General features: G+C 47.8%; 2 protein-coding genes across 3 annotated transcripts in view; one reads left to right on the top strand and one right to left on the bottom strand.

Annotated features, from left to right (window-relative positions):
• LOC117194952 (myotubularin-related protein 14-like) overlaps positions 1 to 13,426 on the top strand; it is a 59,215-nt gene that overhangs the window by 8,417 nt on the left and 37,372 nt on the right. The gene's annotated exons all lie outside the window — the stretch shown is intronic.
• Positions 4,888 to 7,043, bottom strand: LOC117194954 (glucose-induced degradation protein 8-A homolog). Of its 2 annotated transcripts, none has more exons than XM_033399426.1 (3): positions 5,907 to 6,072; positions 5,677 to 5,809; positions 4,888 to 5,610 (listed from the first exon to the last, which is right to left on the bottom strand). In XM_033399426.1, the coding sequence occupies exons 2-3, from the start codon at positions 5,777 to 5,779 to the stop codon at positions 5,018 to 5,020; spliced, it is 696 nt and encodes a 231-aa protein (XP_033255317.1). In that variant the 5' UTR covers positions 5,780 to 5,809; positions 5,907 to 6,072; the 3' UTR covers positions 4,888 to 5,017. The 2 variants fall into 2 exon arrangements, with proteins under 2 accessions (XP_033255317.1, XP_033255316.1); XM_033399425.1 differs by lacking the exon at positions 5,907 to 6,072 and adding an exon at positions 6,479 to 7,043 and having other exon boundaries at positions 4,889 to 5,610; positions 5,677 to 5,811.

Genomic DNA, 13,426 nt, shown 5'->3' with positions numbered 1-13,426 from the left:
TTGCGGCAATTTAAGCAGGATGTCTTAAAAACTCCTCGATCGGTTGCCAATGACTTGAAGGGAACAGGAAATTTTGATGTCAGCGAACGGACAATACGTAGACGTCTTAAGGAAACTGATTTTGGAACATATATTACTAGAGCTATACTGCAAATAACACAGCGCAATAAGTCAAAGCGCCTTGAATTTGCCAAAAAATTGATCGGCAAATAATTTTAATTTTGGAAAAATTTTTTATGGAGCGATGCAAGTGCTTTTCAGTTTCATGGCTCAAAAAAAAAAAGTTTTCGTAAGAAACCTAAAATAACGTCGCAAAAAAGTAGCACCCATATGTGAAAGAGCGAGCCATGGAGGTGGGACCGTAATGTTTTGGGGATGCGTCGCCTACAATGGCTTGGGAAATTTAGTTCCTGTAGATGGCAGCATGAATAAAGAGAAATATTTGGAAGTGCTAAACCATCACGCTTTCCCCTCTGGAGATAATTTGATTGGGGAGTCCTTTACATTCCAACAGGACAACGCCCCGTGCCATAAAGCTAAAGTCGTTACCCAATTTTTGAAGGACATTGGGGTTAATACTTTGGACTAGCCGGCCCAGAGCCCAGACTTACACATTATCGAGAATCTCTGGTCTTATATAAAAAGAAACCGGACTCCAAATTTGACAAGGAACCGTGAGGATACAATCTCAGAGGTGAAATCACTCTGGAGAGAAATTCCATTGTCTTATATCCACAGCTTAGTGGAATCAGTTCCAAGACGTCTGCAAAAGGTGATAGAGGCAAAGGGAGGGTATATATTTTACTGATTCATTATGAAAAGTTACTTCGTTCCATTAGTTTATGTTTTTTTTTCACATTTTATAAAATGTCAAAATACTTATGCCACCGTCTGTTTACGAATAATTAATTTTCATTTCAGAATAAACGCACTTATCATACTTTTTGTACATATTTTTATAAGCTTAATATAATACCTATCTACGATAAATAAATATACTTTCTACTTAAGAAAAATAAAAAGTTACAACCAAATATGCAGTGCATAATTTTTGTCAAAATACTTATGCCGACGTGTGTAGTTAGGAAAACTGTTTATTCAAAACAAAAGGAAAAAATGCGGAGCGCAAAACAAAAACACGTCTGATCACTACGAAAGATACGAAAGAACTGGAGTGATGTCACCGTCCTGCGTATGAGCAATTGATCAATGAGCATCACCAAGTGACGGTCCACCCCCAGGTCAGTCAGGGCTTCTGTAATGGCGCCCGGTGTGACGTTGTTGAAGGCTCCTTCGATATCGAGAAAAGCTATTAGTGAGTATTCTTTGAGATGCAGGGATTTTTCTACACTCGAGATCACTTCGTGAAGTGCCGTTTCCGTGGATTTTCCTTTCCGGTAGGCATGCTGCGCACTTGAGTACAGCTGGGGACTTATGGTAGTCCGTAATTGTAACCCGATAAGTCTCTCAAAGGTTTTGAGTAGGAAAGACGATAAACTGATTGGTCTAAAGTCTTTCGGGGTTGAGTGTGACGCTTTGCCTGCTTTAGGGATGAAAACTATCCTAGCCTTAAGCCACGCTTGCGGTATTATACATACCGCCAGTATCTTCCTGAAGATACTATGTAGCCAGTTGATGGCCGTCTCCCCGGCCTTCTGAAGTTGGGCCGGGATTACCTGGTCCGGGCCTGGCGATTTAAACGGGTTGAAGCTGTTTACTCCCCAACTTATGTTCCGTTTTGTAAGGATATGGTCCATCGATTCTACCGATCCCTCTCCTGGGAGGTGTGACGGCTCGGTAGATGTGCATCCGGGGAAATGCGTGTCGAGCAGAATGTGTAGGGACTCCTCACTAGAGTTGGTCCACGTGCCATCATTCTTTTTGAGGTAACCTACCGAGGGGGTAGCTTTTGAGAGAACTTTCCGGAGTCTTGCGGCCTCCGAAGTTTCCTCGATTTCGGAGCAATATTTTTGCCAGGAGGCTCTTTTAGCCTTCCTCGTTTCCTTTTTGTATAGTGCTAGACTGGTTTTATAGTCTGCCCAGTGAGTATCCTCCTTAGTTCTTGTGGCTCTATTGAAGTCCTACAAGTTCTACGAAGGGTGTCTAGTTGCTTAGACCACCAGGGGGGTTTCTTCTTCCCCCTTGGTCTGGTAGAAGGGCATGCTGCCTTGAAGGCTTTGTTGCACGCATCCGTAAACCTGTTCACAAGACGGTTTAGGTTGTCTTCAGTGTTCGGGCAATTAGGGGCGTTAGGAGGGAGTAGCTCCTCCAGGGTTGTGTTATATTTTTCCCAGTTGGCTTTTCTGGGGTTGATATAGTCGGTTGGTTTGGGAATATCGAAGGATAATATCGTCTCGATATACCTGTGGTCCGAGAAGGAGTGGTCTCCTAGGACTCTCCAGCTCTTGATTGTGTCCAGCAGTTTGCTTGACACTAGCGTGAGGTCAATGACCTCCTGCCGATTTTTAATTATAAATGTGGGGTCGTTACCCCGATTGCATATGAATAAATTTGAGTTCAGGATGAAGCTGAACAGTGACTCACCCCTTACATTCGTGTCCGTGCTCCCCCATTGGGTGTGGTGGGCGTTGGCATAGCAACCTATAAGTAGGTCTTTGTCCGTCCTTTCGCTGTCGCTGGCTATTTTGCGAACAAGGTCGTTCGGAGGATCATCCTCCTCGTGGGCCATATAGGACGCCACCAGCCTGAGATGATTCCCTTTTAGTTCTAGGCTTACCGCCGTGTTATCGCCATCGCTATAATTATGGAGCAGAAAGATATTTAGGTGCTTTCTAGCAAGTATGCAGGTACGGATTTTACCTTCATTTTGGGATACAATGATCTTGTATTCCCTCGTCCCCAATCCACAGACCTTGCCTCCTACCACCCAAGGCTCCTGGATCAGGACTACGTCGGCTCCGCTTGCGTCTAGGAGGAGTATGAGAGCAGCCGATTCTGCTTTACAGTGGTGGAGATTTATTTGAAGGATCCTTAGGACCATCTTCAAGATACTCCACCACCGTGATGTCCGCGTCCGAGTCATCTGAGACTCTCTCTCGGCACATTGACTCAAAGTCGAGCATCAGCTCTGTCTCTGAGGAGAAGCCTTCCTGGTCTGGCTCCAGCTCGTCGTCAGGCGCTTCGATCTCCGCAGCGACATCCTGCACGTCTGGGTTGACGACCGGAAGCGCCGCGGCCGCCGCGTCCGATTTGTACACCTTGATGGTGACCGAGCTGAAGCCGAAGTTTTGCTCTCCTTTTGCTGCCTCTATCGGGGCCAGCGACTCTTTATTGAGAACGAGCACTGCCTGGTTAGTCGGCCCTTGTGTCGTCTCAACCTTGGCTACCTTCCAATCTGAGGTTGGTAGTCCTGGGTTGCATCTCTGCAGCATCTTGAGGATGTGTTCTGGCTCCTTAAAGGTAGCCGGCACCCAAATTCTGGCCCTCGATCTGCTGGGCACCTCGCTCCAGTCGACTGCGACGAGTTTCGCCCCAGCATAGACCTCGCCGACCTGCGCTACCGCCGCTTTATATAGCTTTACAGAGCGCTCGTCTTCGCAGGCAATTATCTTAACATTGCCCTGGAACCACCCCATGTCCTTGCAGACTGGCGGAGGTCCAGGGTCTTTGTCGAGGAGTTCGAAGCAGCGGTCGGCCAGTGCCGCTTCCACCCACTTCCACTGACTCCTTGGGATTCTACCCTCTGCGCTGCCTCTGTCGATGACACCAATTAGCGTCCTCTCCTTGGCAATCTGCGCAAAGGAGACATTTGGCAGCACTCTGGAGCGCTTTGCTACCGGTCCCGGTGTCTCCTGCTAGCGCTGCCTCTTGGCTTGGGGAGCCACCTTTTTCTGTTCCAAGGTGAACTCCGGGAGCACGGCCGAAGCCCATTCCACCTTCTTCAGCCAGTCGGCTGATGGGCTGGCTTCACTGCTGGCGTGTTGCCGACGGAGTATGTGCCCTGCACTCCTCTTTTCGGTATATGTGTAGCGTCTGGCTTGGGCGCTTGTCGACGGCAAGTCAACCCCCTCCGCTTTACCAGAAGGTCGGGCAGCCGCAATATTGCTTAGCTTTCCTTCCAAGGTGTCAGCTTCGGGAGTTACCTTGCCACCCACACCGGATTCGGGCTGGGACCCCCTCGGGTTCGCACAGGCACCTTCCACCTTGCAGGTATTCCCTACTATAGAGCCGGTTGGGCCAGGCCTTTGGGCCGCTGCCTTTCCGAGCTTGGGATTGCTCCCAGTTGGCATTTGGGGAGCGTCGCACTCATTTGTTTTTTTGTTTGTTTTTTGGTTTTTGTTCTTGTTATACATCCTGTTCCCACGAGATGCAGAGAAAGGGAAAGGTCAGCCCGGGCAGAGATCCACGTTGCCCGGGTAAGGCATCATTAGAACAGGGGGCTGCCAAGTCCCTGAGCCCTCCGTTAGCGACTGGGCTAGTTTTTATACCGGGCCCCCAGCCAGGCTGACTCTCGGCACGGGTCGAGTAACACACTTAGTCCGGCCCGGTGTGAGGTGGGTGTGAGGGTTGGGATGTGGGTAGGTATTGTGTATGGATGGGAGTGTGTGAGCTACTTATTGAGGCGGCACCACAAGCGCATCGTCAGTGCTGCTACCTAGCTAACACCCGCTGGCTGTCCGGGACTGCTTATTTCGGTACTCTCCCGTGAGGGATGCCCGCTTATTCGCAGCTGACCTACCGAGGTAGGCCGTTCGCTATCCGCAACCCGCGACCCGTCCGGTGGCCTCAGCTAGGCCCCCTTTGAGCTACCTGACGAGCTCATCAGACCAGATGCGTCTCAGATAACGCCGACTACGTCCGACTGATGATGGAAACGCTTTCAGTTTTAATCGGACTAAAGTACCATAAATGTACACCAAGATATTGAAACGTTTATTATGCAAATCAAAAAAAAAAAAAAAAAAAAAACACCAAAAAACATTCATATTTCTGGATTAGTTTGCAGCATAGACACCGAATTTGTGGGAGCACCGGTTGCACTCTGAGCCGGTTGCACTTAGCCCTCCTGGAAGGCCCGCTTGATCTCATCCTCGAAGTCGGGCGTCTCCAGATCTATACGCCGATAGTCCGAAATGCCCTCCATCTCCAGTCTGTCCTGGGCCCAGAGGATCAGCTTGATGAGGAACATCATTTTCGGCTGGACGACCTCCCCGCCCTCGTACTTCAGGATGGCATTGTTCAGCTCCCCGGCCACCTGCAGCCGGTAGGCGGGCCGCATCAGGTCCCCGAAGGGACTCTCCTCGGGCTTGTCGAAGGCCAGCAGGGCCAGGGCGCGCTGCATCTCCCGGATGTTATCCGAGTGCACCTCGCTGAGGCCGGACTCCTTGCTCTGGGCAAAGTCGAGGGCCTGCTCCACCTTCTGCTCCCGTATAAGCTCAATCAGCCGCAGCTGCTGCATGTGGAAGTACATGTAGTTGTTCGTCTCGAAGAGCTGCGGATACAGCCTGTTGGCCAGGTCCATGGCATACTTCACTTGGCCACTGCGCACAGCATTGCGGATCCTCACCCGATCATCGATGCTGTCACCCAGAGAGCTCGGCTCCAGCGACGACTCGGCCTTGAAGCGCTGTGCCGCCTCCTGGTATCCCTCTGTGGGGGGTTAAGTTGGAGCCGCTTTAACGATTTCTTTCCCCTGTGGCGTGGGAGGACACAAACCTGTGATCAGATAGTTCATCACCAGGCGATTGAGGTCCGCCTGCTTGATCTGAAAGCTCGACATTCTTTGGGCCCACAAGGTATTGGGGTTCGATGCAGCCATCCGGAATTGATCTAGTATACGTAACAGGTACTAAAAGATAGAGAGAAACAGAGAGAGAAGGAAAAGAGAAGAGAAGAGAGCGATGGGAGCAGAGCCGACTGGACTTCGTGCTGCCTTAGGGTCTTACCTCTGGAAAAGATCTTCAATTAGAATGGAAACCTTTCTGATAATTGGATTTTAGGGATTATATGTACTATCTAGGGATGTAGACTTTTACTCTAGGAATGAGGAAACCATCCAATGTCTATCTCTATGATAATGATGATCATTATCATCAAGCTCTACACCAACAATGATCATTATCAATTTTGTATTTTTTAATGCTTTTGTTTTTCTTTATTTTGCACACTTGATGATTTATTTTTATAAAAATAAAACCTTGCCCAAAACGACATTGAATGTTGTTGCAAATGCAAAATATATTTATATATATATAGTTGTATGTATGTGTGTGTGTGTGTGTTGATGAGTGCGCATGAATGTGCATGTCGTGTGGAGCGCCATCTTCGTGTGTGTGGGCGCCCAAATGTACGATAACTGTATCGGGCCAAAGCCCAAATAGTGCTAAAAATAGCAATAAGTTGGGTATACCTTTAAATAATTTTTCACTTTTCCCCAGACGCACTCCCTCACTCACTCACTCTCTCTTTCTTTCTTTCTTATAAAATGTGTATTATTTGTTGTTGCCACCGAACCCACCTGTTGTTGTAGTCGTTGCTATAGTCGTTGTTGCTGTTGCAGCTCCAGCCTGCTGATTATGCTTATGTTGGAAATTATGGAAACTTGATGGCCGTCGAAAATTCTGGGCCCAGATAATTGGTCGCCAAGGTGGATGGGTTGGGGAGCCACCCGGAGGCTGCGGAGCGAGTGGTGTATAGACAACTGCAGCTGCAGTTGGGTCCTGTTTCCTGGTTCCTGGTTTTCGGTCTAGGCTGGTCGGTCGGCCCCAAACAGTGTTGGCCTGCGCTACGTTGAGCGTTTCCTCGAGCACTGGTCCCGGGATAGAAGCACTTGGTCCTGTGTTGGGGCAGAGTCTCTGGTTTTCTGTATCCCGCCTCTGCATTCCAGTCTGCAGCGAATTTTCTGCTGCTGCTGCTTCCTGCGCGCACGCATCCCTGCACTGCACTCGTTTTGGGGGTTGCAACTAACGGGAACTCTCCGCGCAGCTCTCCTACAGTGCGACCTCTGCCACGAGTGACGCACACGTTCGATGCTGGCTACCGGGCACGCCACGCTCTGGGGTCTGCTGCACGCCTATGCCCGTTGGCAGAGCTCTCTGCGGACACCCCTCCCTGCCACGCCCTGGCAGATGCAGCTGCAAGCTGTGCCGCAGTCATTGTGTGGGCGCTTTGAAATTCGCGGCACAGGAGCGCATGAATATCAGCGCAGGGCCGCGGTGACTGTCACACCTTCCAGCGCAACTGCACTTCCGCACAGTGCGACGCGAGCGGTAATCATGGGATGCCGATTAAGGGTTGTTCCCACACCAAGAACTCCCTGAACATCCGGACTATATTGCATAATAGTTCTAGCTGTTGTAATCTGATCTTTTCACGGTCAGTACGTTCAGTGCCCCACCTCTTTGAGAGAAAATTTCTCATTTTTTGATGGAATTTTGGAAAATTATTCAAGCCTGGCCAAAGCCATTTATTCGCCTTGGACTTTGCCCCACTGTGGGTTGATGATAACGATATCGACACACCGTTGACTCTGTGCGACCTTTTCTGATTTCCTGTTGCACGTTGAACTTTACGCCCACGCCTGGGCACGTGCCCCCCATACCACCGTCCTTGAACGGCTCCGCGTGTGCAGTGGGGCAGCTGTTGCTGAAATGTGCGTCGGCCGGACCGCAGACACTGTGACAGGTGCCCAGGAGCAGCAGCAGCACCAGCAACAGGCACTGCCTACAGTACGGCGGTTACGAATGGGCGTACTAATGCCTCCGGTGGGGGGCAGATGCAGCTGCTGGAAGTGCATGCGGGGGATGCAGCCGACCGGCGCATGTCCAAGAGAGAAAAGAGAGCGAGAGTTCGATTTGATTAAGGGCCTCAAAAATGCGAGTTCCAATACTTCCAGAGATGCTACGGCCCCAACCCCAACCCCAATCCTTTACCGGGCGGTCCTCCCTCCATTATGAGGCATTAGTTGTGCAATTCTTCTGATGGTCGGGTTAACTTTGTCGGAACAGAAGGTACCACGCGTCCATGAATAGAAGAAGGGCGTCGCTGGGCCCTGGCGCGATGATGCGGGGGATACCCCGCTGTTTTAGATGGATGCTGGAGTGCCGGGCCGTAGCCCTCCCACCGGTTGCTGCTGTTTCCTGCACGCCTGATAGCTGGTAGATAAAATCGATAGTATCTGAAATGGCAATGCCGTGTTTTTAGGGAATGAAACGGCAATGCCATGTGCAGCAAGCAGCAATGCTTTGCCGTTCATAACCTATTTTCGATGAGCGGCAGAAATGTGTGGGTGTGGGCTCTTCATCAGAGCGGATGGGGAGCGGGAGCGTACCTGGAAACAACTTTCTTTATGTGTCAGCTTTTCGTAAGTTATCGACTGCAGTGCAAGCAGTCTCGTAGGAATTGCTTTGACTGCCTCTTGGTCTGTCTGTAGATCTTTAAACAGGAATTCCAATTCTAGAAATTACAAAATGATATCCTGTGAATTAAAGGACGTTCGTGAGTCAAATAAATACATGTACTTCTTTGATCTTTGTGGGTTGCGTGGGCGAGTGCAAATGTCTTCCTGATTTCTGTCAGAGAAGCAAATAAATTAAGTATTATGATGCAGATAGAGCCCCCACCCATACTCCCACTCATTGTGCTCAATTATAACCGCATGTGTTTTACGCGTTCGAGTAACCAGCCAGATGTTGGCATTGGGGGGAGGCTGTTGGCCCACAGCAAAGCTTCCGGCTCGAACGTGTTTGGTTGTTCTCCCTCCCACGAAAACAAAGCGGTTTCAAAGTCTCTTTTGAAAGTTGTTGACAAGATACAAATGTGGCTCGGGTCGGGTTTTTTGTTTTGCTACATGCAACACACACACACATACATACATACGTATGCAATCTCTATTGCACCAGCAATTTGCATATTAAAAGCTCACTAATCAAATATCCCCCCCATTCGTATAATGAAGAGCAGGTTGTATAAAAATGAGAAGATTGACGATAAGTGAGTAAAGGAGTTTTCTTTTAAAACTCTTGAACAAAACTTTAAAATTCGATCGGAAATATTTAGGTGTCCGATTTTGTATTATTTTGTAAGGAAGCGATCCTGGGCTGGGGTACATATCTCAGTCTACGCCAGGGTCGAAATTACAGTAATACAGAATCAATACGGAGGTCTTTACTATGCGATAATACCGACAGGTGTCGCCGAGAGTACCTAGGCTATCGCCGGACAGTACTTACGGGACCCCGCCGGCCTGAGAGTTACTAAGAAGCGGAAAGGGGGTCTTTGCTATGCGGAAATACCGACAAGTATCGCCGAGAGTACCTAGGCCATCGCCGGACGGTACTTACGGGACCCTGTCGGCCTAAGAATTACTACGAGGGTCAGGGATATCGACGAGCATCACCGAGAGTGCCTAGGCAATCGCCGGATAGCACTTACGGGACACTGTCGAACTAAGAATTACCACGGGGGGTCAGGGATATCGACAAGCATCGCCGAGGGTGCCTAGGCAATCGCCGGATAGCACTTACGGGACACTGTCGAACTAAGAATTACTACGTGGGGTGTTCAGTTGCAGAAATATGCTTAAGTAATAGTTTATAATACCCGTCGGCATAACACAGTGGCACCGTGACACAGTGTTCTATTTAACATGTAATATAATACCTCACGACAACACACTGGCCACTGCAGTGAGTTCTGCTGACAATGCACTCTCTCCGCAGAGGGCGAAGACAGCGGGGCAGTTGCTGACCATCAAAATATCGCAATTGCCCACCAGACACTAAAATTATCCATAATACACAAAACATATATTTTACAGACTCAGCACTTTTGTACCTTTTATTACCTATAAATAAGAATAAGTTTTATCAATAAAATCAGTATCAGAAACAGTACCATAACTGCCTGTCACTCATCTTCCATCGCAATCATCAGAGGCTGTCGCCGTGTCTTCAGACCCTCCCTTGCGCACCGTAGGATACCCACTCCGCAGTCCAACTGGTTCAAGTTCTAGTTGCGACGACCAAACTGTAGACGCTTTATGTACCGTATGCAACCCAGCTTCCTACACACACACACATTAACATTTGGTGACCCCGACCTTAGTCATCCTTTCAAACTGTCAGACAAGCTACAGTGAAAGGATTCGACCTGGACATCAGATTGAAGCAGTCAACAGGACATCTTCAATAAAAATTTGGCATCAGGCCAAATGGCCTATACACTTACGGTAGCATCTCCTACCAATAAGTATCACTTTGGCAAATCTGACATATTCAGGTTATCAGCCAACAGAAAAACAGCTATAGAATTCGATTACCACCACGGCAATCAATTTTTGTTGTTCCGTGCGTTCCATAGATTGGAAACAGCACAAATCCCTCCATCCAACACATCACCTGTACTATTACCTTTCTGACCGACAACGGTTGCGATTCGGAGCGTATCCAGCTGCAAAGCAAATAAAACACTCCCAACGGGTCAAAAGTAATAAGTACAAACAGATAGAATGGATACACATATGGAGGCAGAAGCTGCCGCTACAATGGCAATGGATGTACAGCAAGAGATTGGTGAGGAAATATCGAGGTGCATTCGGAACTTTAAAAAAGATTCCCAAGAACGAAAGCAAACGGCCTCTTATTTTCAAGCCAAAACATCAGCACTCGAAAATGTGTGGAATCGCTTCAACAAAAACGACTCCAAACTTCGCGATACAGACAAAACGGATGAATACGTAAAATTCCGTGAAGACTTACGTACAACATGTAAGCAATACATTACGATTTTTACCGAATGCATGGATAAGCTATCACAGACGTCTAGTGCTCGTGGGGAACGTCAAATCGTCCCTAAAGAAAAGCATGAGAAACCTTCAGTAGGTCCCAAAGAAAGCTATCTGATCCAGCAGTCCTCGAAGGATTACAGCAAACTGCTTTCACTATGTCGCCGACAAAAGGCCATAGTAGAGTCCGTTAAACGCAATCTGAAACAACTTTCAGAGGCGGAAGGACGCACATCAAGTGATTTGATAAAATCACTATGGACTCCAGCGCAGGAAGTCCACTTCACAATTCATGAGGAATACGAGGACCCAGTGGAAGGAGGATATGACATGGAATCCTACCTAACACTGGAAAGTAAGGTCCAAAGAGCATTGGCAAAATCAGCCACACCAAACACGGATAACGTGCAGCTTCCACGCATCAGCATCCCAAAGTTTGATGGGGATCTATTAAAATGGACCCAGTTCTTCGATCTGTTCTCATGCATGGTGCATGAGACCAACATGTCTACGGTGAAAAAGATGTGGTATCTTAAAACCTTCGTTACCTGCGAGGCAGAAAGATTGATTCGACATATCGATCTAAAGGAAGAAAATTATGAAGCCGCTTGGGAAATACTAGTTGACGCATACAACAATCCCAGAGATGTTTCGAACACGGTACTGAACCGCTTCCTCAATCACCAAACAATTAATGACGATCCCAAGTCATTAAAAGAGTTGTATATAACAACCATAGAATCCCTTGCATCACTAAAGGGATTGGGCATCAATATATCTACATGGGATCCGATATTGATTGCCATTATCAGAAACAAACTGGATGTAACAAATAAGGCCTTGTATGAGCAATCATTGGGAAGCTCAAAGGACATCCGGCGCTGGATACGATGCTTCAGTTCTTGGAGCAAAGAATTCGGGTTCTAGGAACCAGTAAGAAGCCACCAGCATCAAGGAGAGAGCCAAAAGGCACGACATGTGCATCAGCAAACACAGGGAGAGCGCGAGCACCCTTATGCACATTCTGCAAGAAAGCAAGCCATTGGATCTACGGATGCGAAGAATTTCGCTCCAAATCTCCATCAGAACGACTAAATTGGGTACAAAAACAAAAAATGTGCGTTAATTGTTTTAGAACAAATCACAAAACAAACGCATGCCCTGGTCGAAACTGCTTCAAGTGTGACAAGAAGCACAACACGATGCTACATTTGGAAACAGCATCAGGCGCAGCTACAGAATCAAGAGGCCCGACGGTTGGTGCAGCAAGTAACAATAGTTACAATCTTCTGGCCACAGAAAAGGTGGCAGTAGAAGCCAACAACGGGCAGGTTGCTAATTTCAGAGCACTGCTAGATTCAGGATCACAGATAAACTTGATCTCTGAACGAATGGCATCAATGTTGTCACTCAAACTACAAGACACAACATTACGGATCGAAGGAATTGGAGGTCAATCAAAGACCAGAGGAGCACGAGTAAATGTGCTCATGAAATCCCTTCACAATGGTTTTACGCAAAGAATTGAAGCTTTCGTATTACCACAGATAATAGCTGATCAACCAACTCAGGCACTCGACTCAGAGAGCTTAAACGTACCAAGCAAGATCTCACTGGCAGATCCAAACTTCCATAAGCCAGGCAAAATCGACATGCTAATCGGAGCCGAGCATTACTACTCGCTGCTGCTACCAGATCAACAGCAGCTAAGGACAGGAGGCCCGTTGCTACAAAACACGAAACTGGGATGGATTGTGGCAGGAAAAGTCAAATCTGCCCACAATTCCTCACCCATTTGTGCAACGGGAGTAAACGAGCTCATGGAAAGATTCTGGACTCTGGACAATCTAGAGACGGAAGACAAACCACGCACTCCAGTGGAAGCACGGTGTGAAGCTCATTTTATAGAAAATCTTCAGACAGCTTCAGACGGCCGTTTTATTGTAAAGCTCCCATTTTCCGAACACCCTTCAGCCCTGGGGGAGTCGTTGGAAACCGCAACAAAAAAATTCCTAGCGTTGAAGCGGCGAAGCTCAACAGAAACTTGGAAGAGTTATGTGGACTTCATGGAAGAGTATGAAGGACTAGGACATAAGAAGATTGTGCCAGCATCAAAAGTTCCCAAAAGGCACTACTTCATTCCACATCATTCGATGCCTCATGCAAATCAACATTCTGCAGGCTGGACCCACCGTTCAGAGCGAACTTATGTCCATTCTGCTACGATTTCGAATTCATAAGTACGTATTCACAGCGGACATAGAAAAGATGTACCGGCAAGTGTGGATGAACCCGGAGGATCAATTCCATCAGATGAGAGTCTGGAGAAACAATCCATCCGAAGAGATCAGGTACTATCGCCTGAAAACAGTAACATATGGGACAACAGCTGCTCCGTTCCTAGCAACGAAATGTCTGGATCATTTGGCAATACAATACAAAGACAGACTACCAGTAGGATCAACAACATTAAAAACCGATTTCTATGTTGACGACTGTCTAACTGGAGCAAACACGATTCCAGAGGCAATTCATGTTCGACAAGAACTAAATAAGATATTGCTACCGTCCGGATTCAAATTGCGCAAGTGGTGCTCCAGCAATGAGCAACTTCTCCAAGGAATTCCCAAAGAGGATATTGTAACCGATGTAAAACTAGGAGAGACACTAGAGCACTACAGC

This window comes from Drosophila miranda (assembly GCF_003369915.1).
Source record: "Drosophila miranda strain MSH22 chromosome Y unlocalized genomic scaffold, D.miranda_PacBio2.1 Contig_Y5_pilon, whole genome shotgun sequence".
In the NCBI taxonomy this organism is placed as follows: domain Eukaryota; kingdom Metazoa; phylum Arthropoda; class Insecta; order Diptera; family Drosophilidae; genus Drosophila; species Drosophila miranda.
Note: the sequence above shows the minus strand (reverse complement) of the source record. Positions and strands in the feature narration are given on the sequence as shown.